General features: G+C 36.2%; 1 protein-coding gene across 3 annotated transcripts in view; it reads left to right on the top strand.

Annotated features, from left to right (window-relative positions):
• LOC119787958 (glucocorticoid receptor-like) overlaps positions 1-26,322 on the top strand; it is a 96,262-nt gene that overhangs the window by 42,660 nt on the left and 27,280 nt on the right. For 2 of the 3 annotated variants that reach the window (XM_038292049.1, XM_038292050.1), the window contains exons 3-4: positions 16,186-16,355; positions 20,729-20,755. In XM_038292049.1, the coding sequence (XP_038147977.1) occupies positions 16,186-16,355; positions 20,729-20,755 (197 nt within the window). The remainder of the gene's footprint in view (positions 1-16,185; positions 16,356-20,728; positions 20,756-26,322) is intronic. The other variant, XM_038292051.1, reaches the window with a different exon arrangement.

Raw genomic sequence — 26,322 nt, 5'->3', positions numbered from 1 at the left:
AAATGTTTTGAATACTGACTGAATAAACACAAACATGTTTTCTAACACATTATTAAACTTAATTTCTAAATTAACAGGAATAGATTAGTTTACTCGATGAAAAAAGATTAATAACATGTGAAACTCTTCTGATTTTTCATTGTAAATAGATGCAGATTATCCTTTAAAGATATATCTGTCTGAAACACTTTATTGCAATGAAATGGATGGTAACTGTGATATAGCTTTCTATATGTAGTGGAATCCAGTACTCAGTGTGAGGAGAGACATGCTGTTAGCAGTATGTTTGGAATTTCTAAAAAGTTTTTTTCTATAACATAGAAGGCTGCATTAAAAAAAAAAAAAAAAAAAAATCTCAAACTACTACTGCAAGCTAAAGGGGGAATTATGTTAGCAGGGAAGTCAAATGTCAAAGTATTGTCAATCCTAGGAGTTGTAACTTTTGTCATGGGTTTGATAACATTTGCACTAAAATTCCTATGTTTGATACTAAAAAATGGAAATAAGGGAGAAAGACCAGGATGCACCTTAAGCCCAAAAGATTTTAACCCAAGAACGGCCTGAAATATGAATAAAATAAATCTTTAGGTTTGACAAGCTTTTCATTCTGGGCAGGTGTCTCTGCCCGCTTCTTGTCTTTTTCAGATGAAGGTCTCCATGTTTTCCGTTTCTGTTGTAAAACTTGTTTGCCTGAATTTTGCTCTGTCACAGGCAGCTGTCAGTTCTCAGGTGCAGGTCTGCATGACTTACCTCTTTAGATTGGGATCCTTGGTTCTACATATTGGCTGCACGGTGGCATGGTTTGTAGCCCTGTTGCCTTGCAGCAAGAAGGTTCCAGGTTTGATTCCTGGCCTGTGATCTTTCTGCATGGAGTTTGCATGTTCTCCCTTTGCATGGGTGGGTTCTCTCTAGGTACTCCAGCTTCCTCCCACAGACCAAAAACTTGAATGTTGGGTTAATTGGCTTCTCTAAATTCTCCTTAAGTGTGTGTGTGTGTGCGTGGTTGTGTGTCTCTGCGTTGGCCTGCCACAGACAGCCAGCCCGTTCAGCGTGTACCCCACCTCTCGCCCATAGACTGCCAGAGATGGGCACCTGCATCACTGCGACGCTGACAGAATAAGCAGGAAGAGATTGATGGATGGTTTTACATGTCTGGAGATGGCTTGTTGGCTTTCCAAACCATGGGATGGTTTCTGTTACTCCTTAATTATAAGGCAAATTCATTTTTGGCCATGGGTTGGTACTGAACTAGTAATTTGTGTTAACTGCCTAGATTGTTTTCCAATTACACACAGATTTAGCGGGCATTGTGACCTTCTAAGCCTTTTTGCACCTCCCTTTCCTGAAATGTGAACTGTGTCGAGCAGTCTTATTGCTCATCATCTGATTTATGTACAGCTTAGCAGGTGTGGACATGATGGCTGGTTACTAAATCTTGTGAGAATGTCTCATCAATTGCATTAAAGCTGCACTAAATATATCAGGAATATAGTGCCGTCGCAATATCAGTGTGTGTGCTTTTTTCTTTTTCTTTTTTTTTGGAGTCCAATAATTGTTGATTAATATCTCCCAAATGCTTTGAACATAAATTTAAGATAATGTCTTTGAACTGTGCACACTTGAATTCGCCTAAAATGTTAGAGGTTCCAGCGGTGTAAAACTTATGCACAGATAAGGAAGAGTTAAATTAATATTGTTGCCATTCCAAGATTCCTTAATGTCTTTCAGCACCAGTTCTTGATTACTACTTTTATCCTCCAATTAATTAAGAACGGTTCTTCAAAGAAAAAAAAGCTTTCACTGTTTGCAGTTCATGTTTCAGTTTATGTTTAACTCTGCTCAAAACTGCCATTTTAAGACATAACGATACCAAATATGAATGAAAAATGTACTCATCCAGTGCTGCAATATAGCTAGTGTTATTCACCTCATCTAGCTACAAGGAAATGCTTGACTGTGTGTCAATGTGCGTGTTTATATATATATATGTAAGTGTGTGTGTGGTGCAGGGAACCTTGAATTGCTCCCAGCAGATTCGATTTGGTGCTGGCACATTGTGTGTCTTAAATCAGATAAATGACCAGGACCCTGAGGGTGCAGAGCTCCCATTTCCCCAGTTCCTCTTATTTAATTAGCTTTCATTTAGAACTTTAAATGCTTTAGCCCCCGCGAATTACGAAGAAGAAACGTCCTCTCTCCTCTTTTCACCCACTTTTTCTGCCTTGCTTTCATGTGATAAAAAGCGTTTTACTCTCAACCCATTTTTTGATTAATTAAACTGCTTTATTTCCACCAGCGTTCTCATAATCATGTTAGCAGCATTAAAGTGGAGTCATAATTACAGTTTTTATAAGGGCAACTGAGGTTTGTGCAGCCAATTCTCTTGTTTCTGGATGCAGCAGGAATTTAAAGCAAATACACAGCTGAGTGCTTTATCACAGCAGAAGGAATATTATTGATCGTTGTCATAAAAGCATAAAGTTCCACGATCTGAACCTTTAAGTCAAGACCGAGGCAGTTTTAATATTTTAACCAAATTTCTCAGATAAAATGAAAACATTTCCAAGCAGCATGCACCTTCAGTAACAAGGAAAGACAAATATTGCACACAAGAACACATTAGTTTTGACTTTGTGTTTTTCCAGCTAGTCGCTTCAAAATGGCCTTCCAGACATTCTTAGGTCAAGCCAAAATAATCTTATTTCACCGTCTCTTCAACATTAATGTTTTCGTGACCTCAGCTGTTAAACTTAGAGCTATGCTTGAATCTCCATCCATACATAGTAGGTCAAATATGCATTCAACATATAACCATTCAAAAAAGTAAAAAAAACAATCCACTGGACTTTGTTTTCCAAGTTGTCAAAACTGAACAATTAAGTCAATTTGTTAGTGTGTAAAATGAATCTATAACTGTTTCTAATCACCTATTTGAAGATAAAATACAGGGAAATTACTATTAATAATTACAATAATTAGGGATGCACGATATAATCGGCCCCCTATCAGTATCTGCCTGTATCGGCCTTAAAACTGAATATCGAACATAGGCCACCCCACCGATATTTAACCCGATATTTGATCAGCTTCTGAGTTTCTAAAATCTAAAAAAAAAAAATACTACTTCTTCTTCTTCAAAAAATTCTTTTTTACAGACTTAAAAACTTCTAAAGACGAGGGAAAAAATATTGATACATTAAAATATCACAATATCTTCATATGCTGATATATTGCCATTTAAAACGCCATATCAATCTCTTTTACTAATGAAATATTGCTATATGTCATGGTTATGCTACGAAATCCCCCGAAAATTCACAAAATTTTGCCATATTTTTATATGTTGATATATTGATCTATTTTACTAACAAAATCTCACAAGAATTTGCAAAATATCACGAGAGTTTGTAACAGAACGATGAAATTTTACGAGATTTTGAAAGTAAAATAGATCGATACCGCGTTTTTAAAAATCAATTTGATATCAGCATATGAAAATATATTTTAGTATATTATTTTTCAAAGTGTCAGAAATGGATAACAGAACTGCTATTTTCAATAACTACTTATTTTTGTCCAGCTTTAACATCGGTATCGATATCGGTTATCGGCTACATGAGTTTTAAAATATCGGCATATCGGATATCGCCCAAAATCCCAATATCGAGCATCCTTAACAATAATTAACAGTTGTGTGGCATAGAGCACATATGATTTAAAGCTGAGCTAAAATCAGAAGAAGTAAAAAATAAAGTCAATTTGAAAAACTATAGAAAATGTTGTTCAGCTTCAAAGTTTTGAGGGGAAAAAAAAAAAGCATGTCTTCTGGGCATCAGTAAAGAAAGAGTTAAACCAGACCTTTGCCCAACTTTTTTTTTATATTCTGTTAACAACCGGCGTAGAGGTGTTGCTTTGTAATGATTGCAGGAGAGGAGGAAATACTGCAAACTGTAATTCATCCATATTAAACCATACAGATCTACAAAGGAGTTAGTGGGATGATGAAGCAGAAATGCATATCATTTGATTACCATACACAGTTTTTAATAGTATTTTAAAAGCATTTCTGTGGACAAAATAAGTTAGGCTTAATTATTATTATTTTTGGAGAGATAAAATATCTCTCTATATAAAAGACATCTGTTCAAGCTATCTCTATGTTTAGCCAGTGGTGCCATAAAATGTTCCCCCACTAAAATGAGTTGATCATTTATGCTTTCCACTGTACATATTTATTTAAACAGATATAAACTTGATCCGCTCCCTCTGGTCTAAAGCATGTGGCCCAGTTTCCTGTAATGCTCCACATTCCACTTCAGCATAACTTCACTCCAGGGATCTAACATGTGACCCCATCTAGCCTAAACACAACCATTCTCAGGAAGGATCAGTAGACGGTTTGTGAAGCTGCATCTCACTGCCTACTTTTGTTCTCGGTGCTATTTTGTGCAAGTGGCAGGAAAAAAATAACTTCAGCCTTCCTGTTTGCATACTTAGTAATCAATCAGATTTGTTCTTTTGTGGCTGGTCTCTGCTCGCTCATGTCTTTTGGTTGAGCGTCTTGCTGATGTATTAGCTCAGTGATGTATGTCTAAAGTTGACTTTTTTTATTTGTCGAGATGCTTGATTTCATAAACAGAACTTTTATGAAATGGAACTAAATATAACTTTTATAATGATCTTTCTGCATTGTCTTTAAAAGTCATAAAGTATCCTTATAAATTATTATACAATTAGTATATTTCTGTTAAGAGATAAGAAATTCAAAATTAGTAGAGACGCATATTAAAGGATTAGCTTAGTACATTTTAAAAATTCTGTCTTACAGCTAATTAAGACCTAGAAAAAATTGGGTGAAAAAAGTATTTTAATTTCTCCATAACTGCATGAAAACATTAATTTATAAAAAGCACAGATATATAATGTGGAATAATCTGTTTGCTCTCTACAGTAATAACTTGACCTTATTCTACTTTTTGTCAGCCATATTATTTCTGTTAAGACATATTGTTAAGTTGGTCTTTTGATTGCTTTTGTACAATATGCAAATTCTTAAAAAAAAAATCTAAGATTTTCATCAACTGTAAGCAGGATTGTCAAAATTCACACATGTAATTAAAAGAACATTAATATAAGAGTGCGAATATGTTTGTAGAGAACATCTTCAAAGGTGTAAAATGATATACGTTTGCAATTCAGCAGACAGCGTCTGCAAACGTTTTGTTGCGTAATTGACTTTTATTAATATGCAGGTCATATTCTAGTGACCGGATTTGACAAATTTATTTATGGAGGATGCACAAATGTAAACATTTACCACTTGTAAAGCGATTAAAAAAAGTTTTTTTTTTTTTTTTCCAAATCAGAAACTCAACTATTGCTGCAGAAATTCGAGTTCAAATTCCCACACACAACACTCTGCAGTCATAGTTGCAACGGAACAGGGATCGGTTCAATAGCTACGTTTACATGGACACAACTAATCGGATTGAAGGCCTGATCAGATCAAAAATGTTTTATGTAAACATGTCAGACTGAAGATTCTAATCCGATTCGGTCCGATCGGAAATAAATTTAATTCCGAAAGAGAGAGGTGGTTTTTGCCGATCGCCATTCTGATTGGCGTCCATGTAAACACCCATTCGGATCTTAAGAGTAAAATAATCTTCACTTCGCATGTGTGCGACGTCAGCGTGACGTTTTTCCACCTTGTCAACAACAGGAAACCACCGGTCGCTCTCGCTCTTGTTGTGAACAACATGGCGGGAGGAGTCTAGGAACGCCGACTTATACACTCAAGTTCATTTAAAGCTGCAGGAAGCAGGAATTTATCCTCCTCCTCTTCCTCTTTTCTCTCTCCACAGCCCACTCGCTCTCCCACGCCGGTTCAATCGCTCATTCTCTACATTTTCTCTCGTACATTTCGCTGCCAAGCGCTTTTTTCCTCCTCTCCGTTTTTCTTTCTGCTTGCTCCGAGCGCATCGTTTGTCAGGCCTCCCAAAAACCAGACGCAGACAGAACTGCCAAGTTTGGCAGGAAGTTCTGCGCATGCTTAAAAGATTTAATCTGATCCAACGCTTGGTACATGTATACACACGTCATGATCGGATCATATCATTTAGTGTCCATGTAAACGGAGATTTTGAATTTCCGATCAACCAAGGTTTGGATCGGATCGGGGAAATTTTGCGCATGTAAACGTAGCTATTGACAGACGACGGAGAGATATTCCATGCACATGTAAACATATTTGGGCTGAATACCATTATAAATAACATTCATAAAATAATATTAATTAAAAAAAAAAGTAACCAGGCTTACAGATAATAAATACAGTGGGATGGCAGACAATATCCATTAATTTAACCAAAAAAAAGTCTTTAATATTGTGGCATGTTTATAAAACAAAGAATATACAAATGTTTTATGGTATATTAGTTTTTTTTTACTTTTGTTTGTAGCACTATAACATTGACTATCTATTCCCGCTGCACTATAAATGTAATTCAGTATTTTTCCATTTTTTTAAGTGATTATTATTATAGCCTCCATTTCCATGGTTTAGAACCTCATCTTTCTTTTACAGCAACTCTTAAATGCCCAGTCGAACATGCAATCTGCTCACTTTTATGGGCACAACCAGATCAGTTTGCACGTCTTGACATTTGCCCCTTAATCCTTCTCGATCGCCTGCAACATGGGCTTTTATTGCATGTACAAAAAAAAAGAAAGCATTTACAATTTAGCATACATGAAATTTATAGGGAATCGTTGCAGATCAGGTCCTTTCTGTTGCAACATATACAAAAGCAGTTTAAATAGTTGTGTTGCAGCTTCCCTGCTTTAATTTCTCCAGTTTGTGTTTATTTGACTTTATATTTTATATGCAGAGTTACTACATGGGTCTTTTCTGCAACTCGATTGTCTCTGTTTCACTTTTTCTTCCTTTGCTCCCATAAGAGTTGATGTAAAATAACCCTTATTAGTCCTCCGAATGACCATAGCTTTGTTTTTAACGTGTGGCCTCACACGCCATAGTCTATTTTTATTTTTTATTACTTCATTTTCTCTTTTGTTGTTGCAGAGAAAAAAAAAGCAATAAAAATATAATTACAGCAGACCGAAAGCCTCCCTCAATTTACCGTGAGCATGTTGGAAACTTGCTCTATGGAGTTATCGTTGTTGCTGCTTGGTTAATTATTCTGCATGAGTGTCTGCCTGTTGCCAGCGTGTATTTTTGAGCACAAGAAGGCGGGGAGGGCCAGTGGGATGGCACAACTGTCCCTCGTCGTGAAAGAGGAAGTCAAAGCACTTCCTGGAAATACTAGTTTTTCCTTTTTCGAGGCTGACTCACTCCTGTTGACCTTCACAAGCTCGCAACAAGGCCGCAGAGGCTATTATTACATATTATAGAGCAGTTTGCATGAGTAATATTGTAAGCGATGTTGAATCTGGCGCAAAGTTCTCTATCTTATATAGCCCATGAAAGAGGGCTCATTTGATTTGAGTTATTTGTGTCAATGATTTTTTTTTATCATTAATTCATTCCTCTAACCAAACTTTCTCCCAGAAAAGAAACCTAAGAGATTTTGCTCTAACAGTAGAGAATAGCTAATGCAGAAATGTTGGTATTTCAGACAGGTAGGCGTCTGAGTGTCGTGTTTAGGAATTAGAGAAAAGCAAAGGAATGAAGTGTTACACAAATGCAGTGTGATTTGTAATATCCATCATTTCTGCTCCCTGAAAACAAAACAAAAAATCAACAAACAGACATGTTTGTTTGCACATGCAAGTTTCCCTGTTGGTGTCACATACACTCTTATCTCCAAGTAGGTGAGTTGGATAATCTTATGACTTGTCTGACCTCCTCCAAACTCCCTGCTGGCAATGAGAAAGGATTGGCCAGGAGAGCTGAGTGGGGGTGGGGATAGGAGGCGTCTGCTCCAGTAGCAGTAATGCCCGTGTTATATAACCCCTAGCAGATGAGGCGGGACACAGGGGGGGGAAGAGGAAGGAAAAAGAGGGAGGAAGGAGCGTTTATACAGAACAAAAGGAAAGAGAGAGATTTTTGGTGAAATAGATATACAGTAGCTTGGATAGACAAAGTGAGGATTATAAATTCTCAGAAAAGGAAATATATAGTTAAGCTTTGAACTTGTAACATTTAAATTATTTAACCAGCTAGTTTCCACTTGTCAGAGGCAGTTATTTCTTGTTTTTTATTTGTTTATAGTGCTGATAGCAAGCTGCAGCACTAGAATAGTGAACCTGAAGAAACCTGTGCACACTCTTTGTCGGGGCCAGAGGACACTTTCCCACAACGAGGCATTTCCGCACTTTAGTCATCTAAAAAATTTGGAAATCATCAGAGGGAGGAAAGATTTACTTGCTGAGACATTTTAGGTCACATAATGATGTGGCAGAAGGCTGGCCGTTTGGTTGTGGGAAAGTGAGCTAGCTGTTCTACAAGTTTTTTTTTTTCTTTTCTTTATCAGCCTTAGTTATGCAGCAGAGCCACCGCTGGGAAACTCCTTTTCTCAGTAAATATGAAGAACCAATTTAAGTATTTTGCAAAGATGTGTAACTTTGAGCAAGTTAAGAAACAGTTACCTCACACTAAAAGATGAGGAATAAAACATTTGCTTAAATTCAAAAGAGGCATTTTACAAGCACATGCGATATAGATACTGGTTGTAAATGCATTACAACCAAATTCAGCTCTATTCATTTTTAAAATTTCAGTTGATCTCAACTCATTTTTAGCTTAATTAATATCATTAAACTCAAACCTACTGTAAGGATCCCCCTTTTTTCCCTTGAACGTGAACCAGTTTATCTAAATTATATTTCCATATTATTCCATACCTGCTACTTACAATAAAGTATGCATAAATGTAAAAAAACATTTTAATGCTAAGGCTGCCTTAAGACACTCATGAAAAGATAAATCTTTAAAAGCTGAACATATACATTACCTGTTTTTAGAAAAAAAATGCAAATGAGTTCTATCTCTCAAAACTATTGTTCCCCACATGATAAACATTTAGAACAAATGTTAAACTTTTATGCAATCAGCCGCTGTTAAAAAGAACACACAAAAACAAAGCTGAATTTTCATATTCGACTCGGTCTCTAGTGCTGTATTTTTTTAAGCTACATTTCTCCTCAGTAAATTAGTTCTTTATTCTCCTGCGATCACTCCATACTTTCTGTTCGCTCTAATTATCTGAAGCTTTGATCTAGTAAAAAAAAAAAAAAAACTTGGCTTGTATTGGTTCCCACTGTAATAACTGCTACAATAAATGATTCTCCAGTGACATAACAGGTGAACCCAGTTCCCAGCATCTCTTAAGTTTTTGCAGAAACCTTATTAGTTATAGCTTGTCATGAAGGCCTGTCTAACTAATTTTAGGATGTTTTATTCCTATTCTGCTTTAGATTTTTACCAATTTTAAATTTAAACAACTAAGACGGGGTCTAATTATATAGTCATGTACCTTTAATAAATATCTGGGACCGTAAACCTTTTCAAATTGGTCTTATTCTCAATTAATTGAATGGCTTTTGGACCCTCAAAACAAGAGCAAAGCCTCTCAAAGGGTTGTTAAAGGAAAACTGTGTCTGCACCGTGAAGATTTCTCTCTCCGGTTTGTTTTCCTGAAAAGAGATCACTCGGGACAAACTATTTAAATAACACTTCATAACGTATATGTATTAAAAAACCATGAGACATGACAACAGATTTTGATAGGAATTGTAATCTTACTCAGATCAGAGAAGTTGCTCCGAGTTACAGAAGGCAGCTGCTTACCAACCGGGCTCACTTCTCGGGAAGTGGCCATGATTAACAGTTAAAGAAGCATATTATACAACTCCAGTCTGCCACATCATCACATTTTACATCACTCACATTTGCAGATGAGGAGACACCCATGGCTCTAGCCTTAGCAAAATATTACCCTTTGTTTTTACCTAAAGGACACTGCTCACTACCATTCCCAAATCTTTGCCATGTACAGAATGAAGATTATAACTGTGTATCCGGACAGAGGAATTATTTAATTAGATACACTACTGGGGGAAAACATCAGTTCTGACACGCTACAGTTAGCTAATAATAAGGTGTAAAAAAACTTCACACTCTACCAATGATAATTATCCTGACAGGGTTATGAAACTTGGCTTATAGCCTAATAGATGTCATCATTGACATGTTTGGCCTTTATACGATGAAAGTATGTAAGCTACAGTAAGTCACACTATATTATCAAAGACTAGTGCTTCAGATGGCTTGCACTTTTGATTAACTATTTCCTGATGCTTTAAATGATCTTGAACGGGATGTTTAGTTAAGCTCTTTACTAAAATGGCTGACACAGTGCCTCCCAGTGTAGATGACACCATTTTCACTAGAATATGGAAATATTTCCTCAGTAATAAACCCTGGATAACCTCCCATATGAAAGAACTGCTAAAGAAGAAAGAGAGTATTGAGGAAGGCAGACAGTTTATCGGTTATGGAAGCAACTTAAGGACAAGAGAAAGGAGGTGTACAGGAAGGGGCTGAAAAGCAAACTCTAGCAGATTTTCTCTACGTTTCGTGCGAATGCAATTGCAGATCTTGTAGTGGAGCAAGAATAGCTTGGCTCTGTATTTTGACGGAGAAGACGTACGTGGACACTGACGTGCAGAGGAGTAGCAGTGCATGTGGAACGGGTTCTCATTGATTAACATGACTGTGCAAGGATGTAGAATCTGGGGGTTAGTTTTCCCAGCATTTTCCGTTTAATCTGACCTCAGTTGTCAATAAGGAAGCATGAAGACATGATTGTACTGTCACAGTGTAATATCACTGCTCCTCATTACAGAGGTTAAAGGAGGATATTTTCTATAAATACCCCGCTGCCAGACTGGTGATCCAAACTTAGGACCAGGACATTGCAGAAGGCAGCCGCCAACATTCACAGTCTGTATACATGGTGTTGCATTTGCAGGCTGAGCATAGTTTGCATCTACCGTGAAAAGATTTGACTGAATGAGGCAATGCTTTGGCACAGTGTGCAATTACCATGGGTTTTTAATATTTGCATGATTTAAAATAGCTGTATTACTACTGGTATCACATGCACTGATTAACTAAAACACTGTATCAGTTATGTTGTGACAATGATGTTAGTCTGGGAAAGCTAGAAGAGCATCAGAGGAAAAATGACATTTCGAGGAATTTGTTTGCTGTACATGCTCATGATCTCTTCAGGTTCCAATTCCATAAAGCAGCCTTTAAACCAGTTCAGTCCATGTAAGCCCAACAAGGCAGAGCTCAAAGTCCAAGGCTCTGTGCTTTCAGAGCTAGATTGTCCTTCAAAACTGTTCTAACCTCTTTAGCTTTTTCAGATGTCGGACATGCCTTGTGCCACTTGTTTTAATTGGGATGAGAGACAAACATAAAGCCGTGCAATATTTTTGGGGGTTGATTACTGCCATGTCTAGACCTCTAGAGAAAGAAATTCCTGTCCCAATTCTCCTTGCAAAACAGCTCAAACTCATTGAGATGTCAGAATTTTTGTGAACAAGTTTCAAAAGTCATGACCAGGATTGCCCCTGTGTTTGGATCCCCCCCCCCCCCCCCCCCCCCCGTCAATATAGAAGTATTTATCTGTCACATTGCTGCTGGCCAAACTGAATTTCCCCTCGGAGGGACGGATATTTCTATCCTATTGTATTTCAGCCAACTTCCCTGTTCCTGATGAAGAAAATCAGCCCGCAGCATGATGCAGCGTTATTTCTATGCCATATGCAATGTTTTGCATGCAAATTATAAATGTCACCTCTATTCTAGTCTGATCAGAGCCCCTTTTTCCACATGTTTGCAGTGTCTACTACATCAGTTGAGCTTAAATTTAATCAGGCCTGTCTTAGGCTTTTCCTTCTTCTCACCACTCTCCTTGTCATCATAGGTTTGCTGGTTTGCCAGACAGTCTATTTCAGATTATTGAATAAAGTGGTGGGAAGTTTAAAGCTTGAGATATTTTTTAAACGCTAATCTGGCTTTAAACCTGCAAACGATTTTATCCCCGTCTGGTCTAAATGCTGCTTTTTGTTTACTGATGGTTTCTATCAAAACTTCAAGGCATACAAGAGCTGTTGTTTTTACATTTATGTTAGATTATATAAAGGTAGATTTTGTTTACATCTAGAGGCAGATATTTTAAGGTTTATATGGGAATCTAAGTAAAAGAGGCTTAATACGAATGTACCCCGTATTTTTTAGACTTTGTGAAAATATTTGAAATTGTAAGGTTTCTTTTTTCCCCGCAGTTTTGCTCTAATATGAGATACAGTAGCTTAACATAAAAAAATTACAGTAAATTGTACTTTAAGTTTGTGGTTTTAACGTAAGATGGCGATGTCAAAACAATGATCTTTTGAGTGGCATAAATAGGGCTTATATGACGGCGATATTGGAAAGGTTTTTTCTTAAGTATCAGATGGTAGATCTTAGTTATGAAAAACATACTTGTAAATTTGACCCAGATTCTTAGTGAAACACTTAACCACAGCTCAAACAGAACAAACTGTTACAGGTTGTGGTTTTCAAAGTTTCGATATAAGCCACATTTAGTCGTTTAAGTTCCTAGTCATGCGACTGTTAATGACTGAAGACTCGCAGGTTTAACCTATATTTTATGTTCTGGTTAGTTATAAACATTGTTCTAATGAACTTGATTCTGAATCATCGTCTATACAGACCACTAAAGTAAACAAACAGGTAACATAATGAAACTTTTCTGTAGAAGAAACTGTTCTTCTTAAATGAGTTCATGTTTACAAAACTGAAAGTATTGGAATTTATATCTGATTAATACATTGGTTAAGCTGCTTTTTCTGCTCTCGCTTCTACCACTCTGTTGCTATCTGTATATTTTTATTACCAATTTCCTTACCTTATCTGGTCTTCATCTCCAAAGTAAAATTTTGACTTATTTACTGGTAAGCAAACATATTTAGCTGAATGCCTTCCAAGATCCCCCACCTCTGCTCCATTTAGTTGCCATCTAGTTTACACAAGAAACTTGACCTTTTACCAATTGTTCTTTGTAAAAATCTTTGTTAAAAAAGTCCATCAAATGAATGAATTCTATGGACATCAATGTCCAAGTCGGACAACATATTTTAAATTTGATCTGTTTGGACTCTGACCAGCTCATCTAACATAGAAGCCTGTTATCATATAGATTACTTCTTATGGCTATCTGAGACCATTGCTAGTTCCTGTACCTGTGTGGAAATGGTTTCAACTCTATGAAGACGAAAGACAGGAAATTCAATGAATTCATTAAACTGATTACTCATCCAGCGATAAATCAGACTTAAACATAAATTTTCAGTAAGTCTTGTATTGTTTAAGGGAGTCCTGATGCAACTTTTTCAATTACGATACCGATATCGCAGCCTTAAAATTTGTATGATACCAATATTGACCCAATATGAGATTGGTATGAATTGTACCGTCTTTAATTACTTGTTTTATACTTTTGAATGTTAGAAAATGCTTAATAAAGTAATATTAGTTAAACAGAGAAACAAAATTCAAGAACAGAACGGAGACTATAGATGCTGGCTGATAAAATCCGATGTCAGGATTTCGGCTAATATCGGACCAATATAAAATATATATATTGGATCGGGAAATGGCTACAATTGTTACCTTGTGTTTGTGTCACATATAGAGTGTAGGACTTCCTAGCCAAGATGACTCTCTGATCATATTACAGAAGCATTCAGTTATGATGGAAAACCACCAATCTCAAGGAGATCAGACACCCCAGGCCAAGGCGATAAGAGTTGACCGGACGGTCATAAGTAGTACTTAGTGGTGTGCTTTTCTGCATAATGTTTGACCTGTGGTTAGTGGAAGTAAGAATGAAGACGATTTTGTTGCCTCTCACAGATCTAAACATGCAAGTGTGTTTCAGCTGGTCAGCTATGAGCGTGTTGTTGTTGTTAAACAGGACAAGCCCCCTCGTTATGGTGCATTCAGACTCTATGCGGTGGCTGCGGTAAACGCACTGGATTCACAGAATGCGTATATAAATCGCATGGTGAAGCGACCAGCGGTGAACTCCACTCAGTGAAAGCGTTCACTGCTCCTCTCTCACCTCGTGCTACCAGATAGAGCTGAGGCAATTATAAAGTTTTTCATAAGGAATAAATTAACAATAGTTGGTGATGTTAAGTTTCACCTGTGCTTTTATTGTGAAATGCCGACAGTCAGCAAAACGAAAAAGTAGACCAGGAAATTATGATTCAAATCGGAGCTTAATGAGGGGATAGTTGACCTCTGGATGAACTAAAAATATAATATTTTATATCTCTGAAACGACAGCAGCACATGTGACCATTGATTTATACAAAGGACTATTTTAACCCTTTAAAGCCCGGTCCAAGAATAAAACAAAACAGAAAATTACTTTTTTTTGGTTTGAAGTCCTTATTTGGCCTTTTAACAAAATATTTAAAAAGAAAAACAGAAATACATTTTTGATATTAATAATTTATTACTATGCGATAAGTCAAGATTATTTTTTGTGTAGTCTTCTGCCCTCTGTTATCAGGTATATCTGATTGTGTACAATAGGATTTTGAGCAAAGTTTTTACCATTAAAATATGCAAAAGGTGTCAGACGCAAAACGTTTCAGAAACCGTATGTATCAAATATGATACATTTGGCATTACAGGGTTAAGTGCACAAACCTGCACTAGAAGTAATAACCTTTTAGTCTATTTGGTGAGAATTTTTGTCGTCAATAGGGTGTCAGCTTCATGCAGCTGAAGCTCCTCCTATTAGATGATGAGGTCCAGAGTGTAAACACTGTGCATCTGAAATGCAGATTGGTGAACTCCCTGCAGCGCTCACGGAAATCAATGCGTTCACCTCCTCCTGTGTGAACGCACCATTAGGAGGCTAATTGCCTTGAGAGGTTATTCTGCAAAACTTCATCTCTTACCGTCCTGCTTTGGTCCTTGGTCTTCATTTTTATTTTCTAATGTTCTCTAAAATAGCTCTTTTAAACAAAAGCTGAGATTATTAAGTGATAAAAGTAGACAGATTAATTCTGGTTACTATTTAGGTCATTTCTTAGTTTCAGCCTTTTCAGGGGTATCAAAGTAGAAGGGGGCGATTACAAATTCATGCAACGCTCTTCATATTTAATTTGAAAAACATTTTGAACACTAATGTTTTCTTTTTACTCCATAAACAACTTTTGAAAATAATTAGGAAGTAGTATTGTGGAAAAAAGTGGGTTTTAGTGCCTTTGTGTGCTCCTATAGGGGTACATATAGACCTACTTTTTTCTTCATAAGCAAGCTTAGCAAAAGGATTGCTTCATAATTTTAATGTGCATTCCATTCTGTGTGCTATGAAATACCAGAGGAGAGTAAGGCTTGTTTAATGCGATCAAATTCCTGTCATAATCCTTCGGTACTCGTTTCTGCTTCATCTACAATTGCAGTACAAATGATTGCTGTAACTTTGGCTTTAATCTTCGTTTTAGATGTTATGGTAACATCAATTATAAGGAAAGGGAGAACGAAAACCACAAGTGTGTACACAGAAGGATTTAGCAAGGGTTTAATAGGCATTATAGTACAACTGGAGGCATGGCATGAGATTTCGAGCTTAGTCACCGGACAAAAAAACTGTTGCCAGGGATAAGCTGTATACGGTTTGGCTTATTTGCTTTTGTGCTCGTGAAAACACAAGCGGAGAGCTTGTTACAACAAATACTCTTAATTGTATATCACTTCATCTGAGTCGATATTTTTTTTAAATGCTAAACCAAATAAAACATTTAAATTATTTTTTTTTATATAAATGTGCTTCCAAATGTATTTTTTCTTCTATTTTATAATAAATTTTTAAAATATAGTATGTACATTTTTTACATCGGTCTGCTTGGAAGTGATAAAATTATGCCTTTTTTTTCCTTTGCGCCCCTCAAAACGACTTCTGTGTCTCCTAGCAACAATACAATATACAACTTTTTATACTGCAAATCAGGCCTCTGCAAGCTACATTCTTTCCGTCACTCTGTCAAGTTTCCATTCATGTTAAACACTCTTAGCATGTGTTTTTTTTTTTTATTATTAAACCCTAATATCTTTTTCTGTTTTTATTCCAGCCCATCAGCCAGAACTGGAGAAAACAACAGCACTTCAGCGACCGGCCAGTCCAAGCCTGGCGGGCAAGCCCATAAGATATGCCTGGTGTGTTCAGACGAGGCATCTGGATGCCATTACGGGGTTGTTACCTGTGGCAGCTGCAAGGTCTTCTTCAAGAGGGCTGTCGAAGGTTAGTCTTAGATTTCCACTCCACTGCGATCACAGTTCATTGATTTCTGTAAATGACCCACTCTTTGTAAACGGTTAATATTTCCATTAGTGGCGGAACAAGTTGCTTCTATGGAAATGCGTGGCCTTTAAGGAATAGTACACCCAAAACATGATTAGCCTTCATTTTCTACTCACCCCCATGCTGAACAACACTCTGGAGTACTTTTTTGATATCTCAAATGCATCTGGAGATCTGGGAGGCTTCTTGCTGTCTGCTGACATTCAAATAATGGAGGTCTATGGTGCCCGAGGCAGAAAGGTCCATAAAAGTCCACAAAAAACGTGTCAATATTCCTCCATACTGCTTGTCCAATGTATTCCAAGTGTCCTGAGTGGGTAGCATCCAGAATTTACTCGAAACGAAGTCATTTAGAATGTTTTTAGAGCATAAACAGTAGTGTATAGGATTTCCTGAAAGCGCGCGCCTGCACGTTCACGACGCTACGGAAGCCGGCAGACCAAACCAGATGAAAGTGCGCATTCAGCGTCTGCTCTGCCAATAATGCAAGCGTAGAAGAAGAAATGTGCTGTTTACCTGTGCAAAGAAAAAAACAACGAAAGAAAAATGTCTGAGGACTTCAGTGTTGAGGAAGAGCATGAGTTCTTTGCCGAGCTGAATGCGCACTTTCATCTGGCTTGGTCTGCCGCGGTTTCCGTAGCGTCATGAACGCGCTTTTAGGAACTCCTATACACTACTGTTTATGCTCTAAAAACATTCTAAATGACTTCGTTTCGAGTAAATTCTGGATGCTACCCACTCAGGACACTTTGAATACATTGGACGAGCAGTATGGAGGAATATTGACTCGTTTTTTGTGGACTTTTATGGACCTTTCTGCCTCGGGCGCAGAAAGGTCCATAAGGGCCTCGGGGTGATTAGAAAATGAAGGCTAATCATGTTTTGGGTGTACTATTCCTTTAATGCAGCTTTAGTAAGGTGTCAAAATGTTTTAAATGAGCAGCAATCATAAAATATACATTTTTGCAAGAGTCAGTTTTTTACGGTTTTATTCCATCTTAAGCTTTTTGGTTTCTTTGTTTAATCCTCCTTAAATTCATTTTTCTAAATCAAAGTATTAAATTGTTGTCGACGGACTGTTTTCTTAGTGTTTGTTTAGATCTGGTCACCGTTTGTATTTCTTTCTCAATGTTGCAGAGATTAATTGACTAGTCATATTTAATTATTAGTAAAAACCTCCAAAGTAATTATGGATTGTCTAGGGGTGGAACGGTTGAAAAAGTTACCGTTGAAGTAATGGATTAGGGACCAAAGATTTTCACTTGAATTCACCCCTTGTATCGGGTAATTGGTTTAGAAATACCTGACATTATGAATAGATAATGTTTCAGGTGTTTATATAAAATATTTTTTGCCTCACCTTGTAGCCTTGAACATAGGAAGTCATTCAATTTTCATTAAAGAGGAAAAACTTAGTCACTTAATCTCAACCTCAACAGCAATGTAGGATGTTCATCACAAATATAATTTCACTGCAGAGCCAATATCGGCCCACTTCTGACACAACAAATACATAGTCATTTCAGTGATTTAGTTTGGTTTCTTAATATTCTAACATTTTACTGAGGTTTACTGTTTTTCAAAAGAAGTAGAATCTCTTTCCTTCCTCATCCTTGAACTATTGATGAATCACAAACTCCTGACATTTTTTTAAAGCCAACATATTTAACCTGTTTTTGCTAGATTGAGCAATTTGTTCCCGTTCGCTTGAGCAATTATTGTGGCAAAAACTCTTAAGTAATACACATAGCATTTTTTTCCCCCTAAAAGTTGATTATATACTAATATGTTTATGAATTATGAATTGTGGGTTCAGACAAAGCCTTACAGTTATACAATTACTTCATGACATTCATATATAAGAGTTTAATTCAGTATTATAAAGTCAGTAGAAAATAACTGTAGAAATTTTATTTACATTATGGTTTTATAGTGTGTTAATAAAGGGCGGGATCAGCTGTATAATCTATTTGAAATGTAGTCGGGGAGTCGACTGTCTCCTCTCCGCTCTGAATGCAGTGCTGCACACTGCTGTGACCACCTGTCAGTGCTTGGGAAGTGCGATGGGCTCACGGCGGCTCTTTTAAGATAATAATTGGTGCTCAACATGTAGCCATCAAAGTCTCAAGTAACACGGCGTCATTTAGCTAGTAGTTTCTGAGTTTTTTCTAAGTTGTTAAAGGGTCTGATTACTCAGTTGATGAAGCAACACAATCGCTAAGATTGCAACATTGAGAAAATTACTACCTGTATGAGCTAATCGTATCACTGCCAATGTCAGTAAACCATGTTGCTTTTGAAAAACATATGGCTGTTTATAAGTGCAACATTTCAGCACCCATAAACTATCCGTCTTGTTGACATTCTAAACAAATGTGCCTCGGCCAGCTGGAACAAATAATGCTAGCAAGTTCTATCAAGTATTGGATACTGTTGATGAATATATCACCTAATATACTGTATCCTTTTCTGATGTAGATCTGCTTTATACTAGTTAGCGTTGCTGTTTGCATTTCCACGAAATCTAAGTCTGAAAACCAAGCCTTTTTAAGTTAATGGACTGAGCTGTGCAGCATAGTTTTTTTTTTTTTCATACCGAGAACGAACCGTTCCATCCCTCATACTTTCCTGCAGTACAGTAGACTATTAACACAGCCTTTTTATTCTCCATGCCACAAAATCCCTCTATATCATCCAGTAGAGTGTTAACTTATTTTATGCAGGCAAGCAATTTGCCTGTTTTTTCTTTTTCCTGAAATAATATTGGCGACAAAAGGAACGCGGCAGATGGACAAAATAACTTTTGGGTCTATGCTTTTTTTCTCTTGTGTTCTTTCCTGTTGTTTTACCCTTTCTGTCTTTTTACATTCTGTTCCTGTAGATATGTTCTTACTTTCTGGATGTTTTGTTTTTCCACAATTGATCATTGCTTGCACTCATCAGCTTGCAAAGCCTTGGTGAATAATAAATAAGCTAGTCTCTTAATTTGTATTGATCCAATGCTAACAAAGAACCAACTGCAAAGAGATGACCCTCACTAATCCTTTTCTCCCTGGTTGAGAGACCAGTAGCTTTTTCCTGCTTTCTCTCCATTTCATTTGCTACCTCTGTCCGCTTCCTCTGTAACCACAGCTACCATTCAGGGTGAGGTAATAGCTTATGAACAAACCTGCTTTCACAAATCATTACTCCTTATTTTACATGTTTGTCTAGCTTTTGCAAGACCGAAGTATACTTTTTCTTCATGCTTATTAGACTTAAAAAATGTATTAACCACATGAAATATTGTTCACACAAAATTGATAAATTAAATATGTTTTAATTGATGGCTCAGGTTCATTATAAACATTGGTGAAAGACAGAGACTAGGGCTAAAGCATGTTTTGAGAATGCTTTCAGAATGCTAAAAGACTGAGAAAAATGAAGAAAATAAATTTTTTTCAGTCTTATTTAAAAGCGCAAAACAAAACGGCACAAGGAAGAATAGTTTGAATTAAGAGCAGTCTTTAAATTTTTACGCAAATTTTAGGAAGAATACAAAATACTACATGTGCTAAAGCTGTTCTCGATTGATAATAAGAAATAAAGCCTTTTTTATTTTCTCCCCGCAAGAAATACTGGAAAGGCTTTATGAAAAATCTTGCATTTAATTGTTGAAAAGCTTCTAAAGGCCATAAAGCATTTAAAAGATTGCCTAAAAATAAGAAGCGCAACCATTTCTGTATAGTATTTTGATTAAATTTATATAGCTTTTGATCTAATACATTCAATTCTTAAGTTTCACCATTCTATTATATAATAGCTTATTATGTTTCTATTAAGTAATCATGGACATTTTTATCTATTTGGTAAAAGATAAGATACTTTAAAAATGTTCATGGTGATCAGGCAATATTCTAGTTTTTTAATCATTTAAAGAGCCAATAAGTCAACATTTTAAGACATTTTCCACTTAGACGGGATTTGATGCAACCAGAACTACTTTATGCTACTGACATTTTCTACTGTATGTGGGAGGAAACACAAGAAAAAGGTCCTATTTTTGTCTTTGATTATGAGCATTAAATAAGAGTTGGGTTTCTGGTTTTTCTTCCATAGTACTAGAGCTTTTAACCGCATTTTAAACACATGTCTTTGTTTATGTTGTTCTTTTGCTTACCTGCTTTTACAATGTTGTGCTGATGTCCTCACGGATAAGACAGAACTGAACTGTCACTTTATCTGAAAAAGAAATCGCACTGAGAAAGTTATGTTTTGTCATTTTTGTTTTTCTCCCCCTTGTCTGTTCTCTTCTCATCATCTCTATGGTGAAGGATGGAGAGCACGGCAAAACACAGATGGTAAATAAATGCACTTTGTAACTGCATTAATAATAATAATGGTAACAATCATTGTAATTGTGATTATGATGAAAACTGTGTCATTTCTGATTCGCTCATGTCCCTGCATTCCTTCAGCACTAAAATATGAGCAGTCTGCCTACACATGCACTCAAGCCTCTGCTGCCAACTGTCTCTGAATGCATGCAGATCCTCTGACTTGATGAGTTAAAAAGCGCTGGTTTCCTTTGATTGATTATTGTGCTCTTCAGCTCTAACTTCACCTACTTCACCTCTTCTCTAATGATCTTTAATCTCAAATTTGATGTCACAACCACCCTCCACTTTGCTTAATCCTCATCCGTTGACCCACTTTATCTCCTGATATTCCACTATGATGCTCAGGTGTTTAAAGGAATCGTTTTACAAGCTGTGATGGTGGGACTTTAGAGGTACATTGGTTGCAATAAATAATCCCTTTCATGCTTTTTGTTCTTTGGTTATTAAATTACAGCCCAGCCATACATTATCATTTATTATTATACATAATAATTTAGATTATTTTAATATTTAGTCATTTAACTGCTTAAATTGATCTAAGAACTATATTTCGATGTTCAGTAAACTGACCTATATTGTAATATTTCTTTTTCGTTCAGTATTGATTCCATTCATCGACCCCATTTTCCATCACTTGACACATCTCTAAACTCTGGTCAGTAGATCAGACCATGATAAGACACTCAGCTGGCACATTTGACACCACAGATGGCTGTTTACGTTTTTTTGCTTGGATGATCTGCCGTGTTAGTGATGCCTTCAGATGACAGCCTGGGCATCGTCTTTTTGTGTTTATAACACTCACGCTACACACTAATAACTTGTCTGTTTTGAACAAGATCACTCTCCAGTTTTGAAGCTTTCTAGGCTTTAGTTTATTTAATTTTTTTTTAAATATGGTTTTTAGGATTTCCTTACAAAGGTCTCTGGACATCTAAACATTTTAGAGCAGGGGGGTCACAACTCAAATCCTCCAGGGTCGATGTCCTGCCACTTTTAGATGTGTCTCTGCTTCAACACAACCGACTCCAATATGAGCTCTTTAGCAGGGATTGACTGCTGCTCATGTGGTAGTTAAGCTATTTGATTCAGGTGTTAAGGGCAAGGGACACATCTAAAAGTAGCAGGACATCGGCCCTAGAAGATTTGAGTTTGAGACCCCCGGTTTAAAGGCTTCATATTAACTCATATTTTATTACGGTAGTATTATCACACTGCTGCAGTTCTCTACCAGAGAGCTTTGGAGTCATTAATTTACTCTCCTTTCCCATCCTCCACACTGCGTGTGAAGTAGGATAACTTGATCCCTTTTTCAGCTTTGCTCACCCAAGTTTTGGGATTTTTGCCTGTTTTTTCTGTGTTTTCCAGTATTATCAGCATTACTCGGCCCTTTGCATATCCCTGCTCCTTGGAAGTAGCTGAAGCTGTGTTAGAAATCGTAAAATCTCTGCTGTATGTTTTCTTGTCATCCCAATTTTGAAGATTATAAAGGTTGTATACGTCACCTTCGTTTGCACCACAGTGAGTCTGGATATTAGCTACTATTTATAATCCCCTTCACACTGGTAACTTCAATAAGGAAATCCTAAAAGGAGATTTTAGTTGCATTTAATTTCTTAATGGGTTTTTAAAGGTTGTTGCTCTTCCAGGGTTTTTATAAAAGCAAAACTAAAAGCCAAAATGGAATTTATTCAAACCCCTTGACAGATATATCAAAATTAAACCATGAATTAAAAATAAAGCATTGAATAGAAAGTTGTTGTTCTTACATAAAGTTTTTTTTTCACATTTCACATTTAGTGTAATAACAAAGCCAAGGAGCTGCCATGCAGTGAAATGAATGCAAGTCTTAGTATGTTGCTGAACTTTATATTTTCTGTTCCTTTTTTTATTTCATTAATAGCTTGATCTCGCAAAGAGTTCACTGACTGCTCTTTCTTTTGAGGAAATTACAGCAAATTAAAGCAGTGACCTCTGGATAACGACATGTAGCCTTATAAAATTGGCAATTCCTTTTAAGTAACAACAAATGTGGTTGTTTAGTAAAAAACTAGGGTTGGGACTTGTACGTCTCTTACATACGGAAGAGGATTAGGGCCACTGAAAAAAAAAAAAAGTTAACTGATTTTTAAATTTTATTTCAGTTTAGTATGGGGAAAAAAGTCAGAATTCTCACTTTAATCTCAGAATTCTGACTTTAATCTCAGAATTCTGACTTTTTCTCAGAATTCTGACAGCTAACAAACATGTTAGCATCAAGCCATAGCCATGTCTGTTTTAGAGACTAGCTGTCTTGTTTTAATGACCTTCTGCTCCTCTATTAATGAGGGGACGTGAAAGTTGCCTAATTCCGTCATTTTCCATCAATGTGTCAATGGCACTCTCAATCAACTCACATCTTTGTCAGTGAAGCTGAGTGCTCCCACATCTCTTCCTTCATGGTGCCCATCTACATTAAGATCCAAAATTGTGAGATTAAAGTCAGAATTCTGAGAAAAAAGGCAGAATTCTGAAATGAAGTCAGAATTCTGAGATTAAAGTCAGAATTCTGAGAAAAGTCAGAATTCTGAAATTAAAGTCAGAATTCTGACTTTTTTTCCAATACTAAATTGAAATAAAAATTTTAAATCAGTAGACTTTTTTCTTTTTTTCCAGTGGCCCTAATCCTCTTCCGTACTTACGTCTAGTCTAAAGCACTCTTAAAATTAGTTTGTACCCGAGAGCAGATTAGAATTAGGAGAAAAATGGTGAATGCTAAATTTTCTCCTAAATCACTTGTAGAACATTTTGATTGTATAAAACGCTTGCATGAGGCCCACTGTCAGGTACATTTCTGTTTTTTTTTGTCATTATATTTGTGAGATGTGCACTTTGGTGGAAGATTTGAGAAAATATAACCTCAACCTTTTTTTAGTACTCTTCACAAAATAATGCTGGGAGCCTAACAAGCTGGATATTTAGAGGCACTTTAGCCTGGCTCTGTTTTCATGCATCAAATAGGCATGCCACTACTTTCCTAGCATGCAGCTTTACTTTTAAGAGAATATTACAGTCCTTGAGTTTTGACCTCTTTAGATTTTCACTCCATAACCCTCCAAGCAGGATGACCTAGTTTGTTAAAAAGAAAAAAGAATGTGGAAGAGGGATTCTATGTAGTTAGAGAAAATCAATGTCTCTCTGGAATTGTATTGGTTTCATATTTGACAACAATAAGACAACACATATAAGACAACAAGTCTTATATGTCCAAACAAAAATGTTATATTGAAGATATTGACTCTGTCTATGCTCAGTTGGACATGAGTTCCCTAAAACGCTGAATAATTTAAAGCAAATAGTTAGGGGTGTCAATAAATGAGCTGTCATGGATATGGTAAAATTTGTTCTTTTTTTTTTTAAAGGATGAGAAATATATATATATTTTTTTTTTTTTCACATTTATGAAAAGTGGTGTAATTATATGTTTACACACTCAAATATAGGAAACTAAAAATATTAAAATCTGCTTTGCCATCTACAAATGTCCACATATCAGCAACCTTCACGGCAGGAGATGGCATCCTTTTAGGCTGAGCTAATCATTTGCTTTATGTCCCAGATTCAGTGTTTGTTGATGATCAGGGCATCACGAATGCAGCGCTACTGGAGTCGCTATTCACAAAGAAAATGACTTAATGCGTCATTTAGAGGAAACAAAGATGGCTGTGACTCATCCTGGTTAACCGAAAACCCTGACTGTGATGCTTTGTACGTTCTGTGCATAACCGATGACAACTGAACAGTGATTGCAAAGATATATAATGTACACAATTAAAAGATTAACATTGCTCCATTAAATTATATAAGTATGTAAATTGGCATGTCCCTTGGAGCATTGTTTGAATGGTTAATCAGTCACAAAGATTTTTTTTTCTTCTTTTTTTTTTTCTCAAAGCACCCACAGTGTAGGTAGGCACTTTGATGTGCAGACAACTGGTATAACTTCTTATTTTCTTACTCAGAGGTAGCTCACAGCCTTGAGGCGGGAAACCCTTTTGATTCCCTTTTATAAAAATTAAATATAAATTTCTTTTTTTGGCAAAACCAATTAAAAAAAAACCCAAAATTTTATTGGGCCCTAAAGTCCCCAAAAGTTAAATTTAAGGGGGGTTTTTTAAGTTTTTTTGATTTTTTTTTTCCCTTGGAAAAGCAACAGCCCAAAACTGAAAATTCAAACAATTTCCCAGAGGTGGTGTTTAAAAATTTGGGCAAAAATTTCAGCCCAAAAATAGTCTAAAAATTCAAAAAAACCCCCGTAAAAAATTAAATCAATAATTATTGTTTTAAATTTTTTCGCATTTAAAACCCTCTGTGGGGCAAACCTTCCTCATGGAAAAATCAACCTCCAGTTTTTAAGAGCATTCCCCTTAAATTTTTTCTAGACCAGGCTTCCCCCAAAGGGGGCCCGTTTGCCCTTTCCCAGGTCTTAGGGGTTTTCCCCCTGCCCGACAACCCCAAAAAAATTAAATATTTTGTTTTAACAGGCTTTTTGGCTAAAAACTGAAATTAAACCAGAAAGCTGTGCTAAAGAGAGGAACCTTTTTAAACCCGGGGCTGGACAGTGGGCCCTCCGGGAAACCAAAACTTTGGGGAGCCATTTAGACCTTTAAAAAAAAGAAAAAAAACGGTACATAACACAAAACCCCAACCATAAAAATTTGGTAACACAGAAATTTTTGGGTGGGTTACAAATGTATTAGACGTTTCCCCTGTGAAAAAACACATTTCCGTTTGGAAAGGGGTTCCCTTTTCTTTTTCCTCCTTTTGTTGAAAAAAGGGAAAATTTAAAAAAATTAGGAAAAAAACCCTCAATTATTCACGGTTCACAACAAACACAAATTTGTTTTTTTTTCCCCCTTCCTGGCATTGGTTGTATTAACTATTAAATTTTAATAGGTTGTACATTGCCAAACTTTATGATTTTACAATATTTACACCTCTACACTACAGAACTGCAGAAATAGTTCACATCCTGATAAAAGAATTAAAGAATGCCATTTGATTTATACATTGCCTTCCAAAGGGGAATATCAAAGATCTGCAGGGGAGAATGTTTTTAAATTAGAGCAGTCATTGGGGCCCCCCAAAGGGCTTTTTTGTAATGCAAGCAGTATTTAAAAAGCGGGCCTTGTTTCTGTGAAAAGATGACTTTCCTCTGCAGCATGCCCCCGGCTTCTCGGGAGGCAGAAAAAACCACTTCTAAAAAACTTAATCCGACCCAGAAAAAAGGAAGTTAGATAAGAAAAAGTGATAAATGGAAAAAAAAAAAAAAAGGACAAATTTTCTTATATATATTTTAAGCTATTCATTTATATTTTATACAAAATTCTTTTTGGGCCCTTTAAAGATGTTTAATTTTAATTTAAAATATATATATAAAATTTTAAAAATAAAATAAAAAATTATAATTTATATATAATATAAATGGGTATTTTAAAAATATATATAAAAATGATGTATAAAATATATGTATTATAATAAAATATTTT

The sequence above is a fragment of the Cyprinodon tularosa genome, unplaced genomic scaffold, assembly GCF_016077235.1.
Source record: "Cyprinodon tularosa strain WSP-4 unplaced genomic scaffold, ASM1607723v1 ctg307, whole genome shotgun sequence".
NCBI lineage: Eukaryota > Metazoa > Chordata > Actinopteri > Cyprinodontiformes > Cyprinodontidae > Cyprinodon > Cyprinodon tularosa.
The sequence above is the reverse complement of the archived record's forward strand: the minus strand, read 5'-3'. Positions and strand labels throughout refer to the sequence as shown.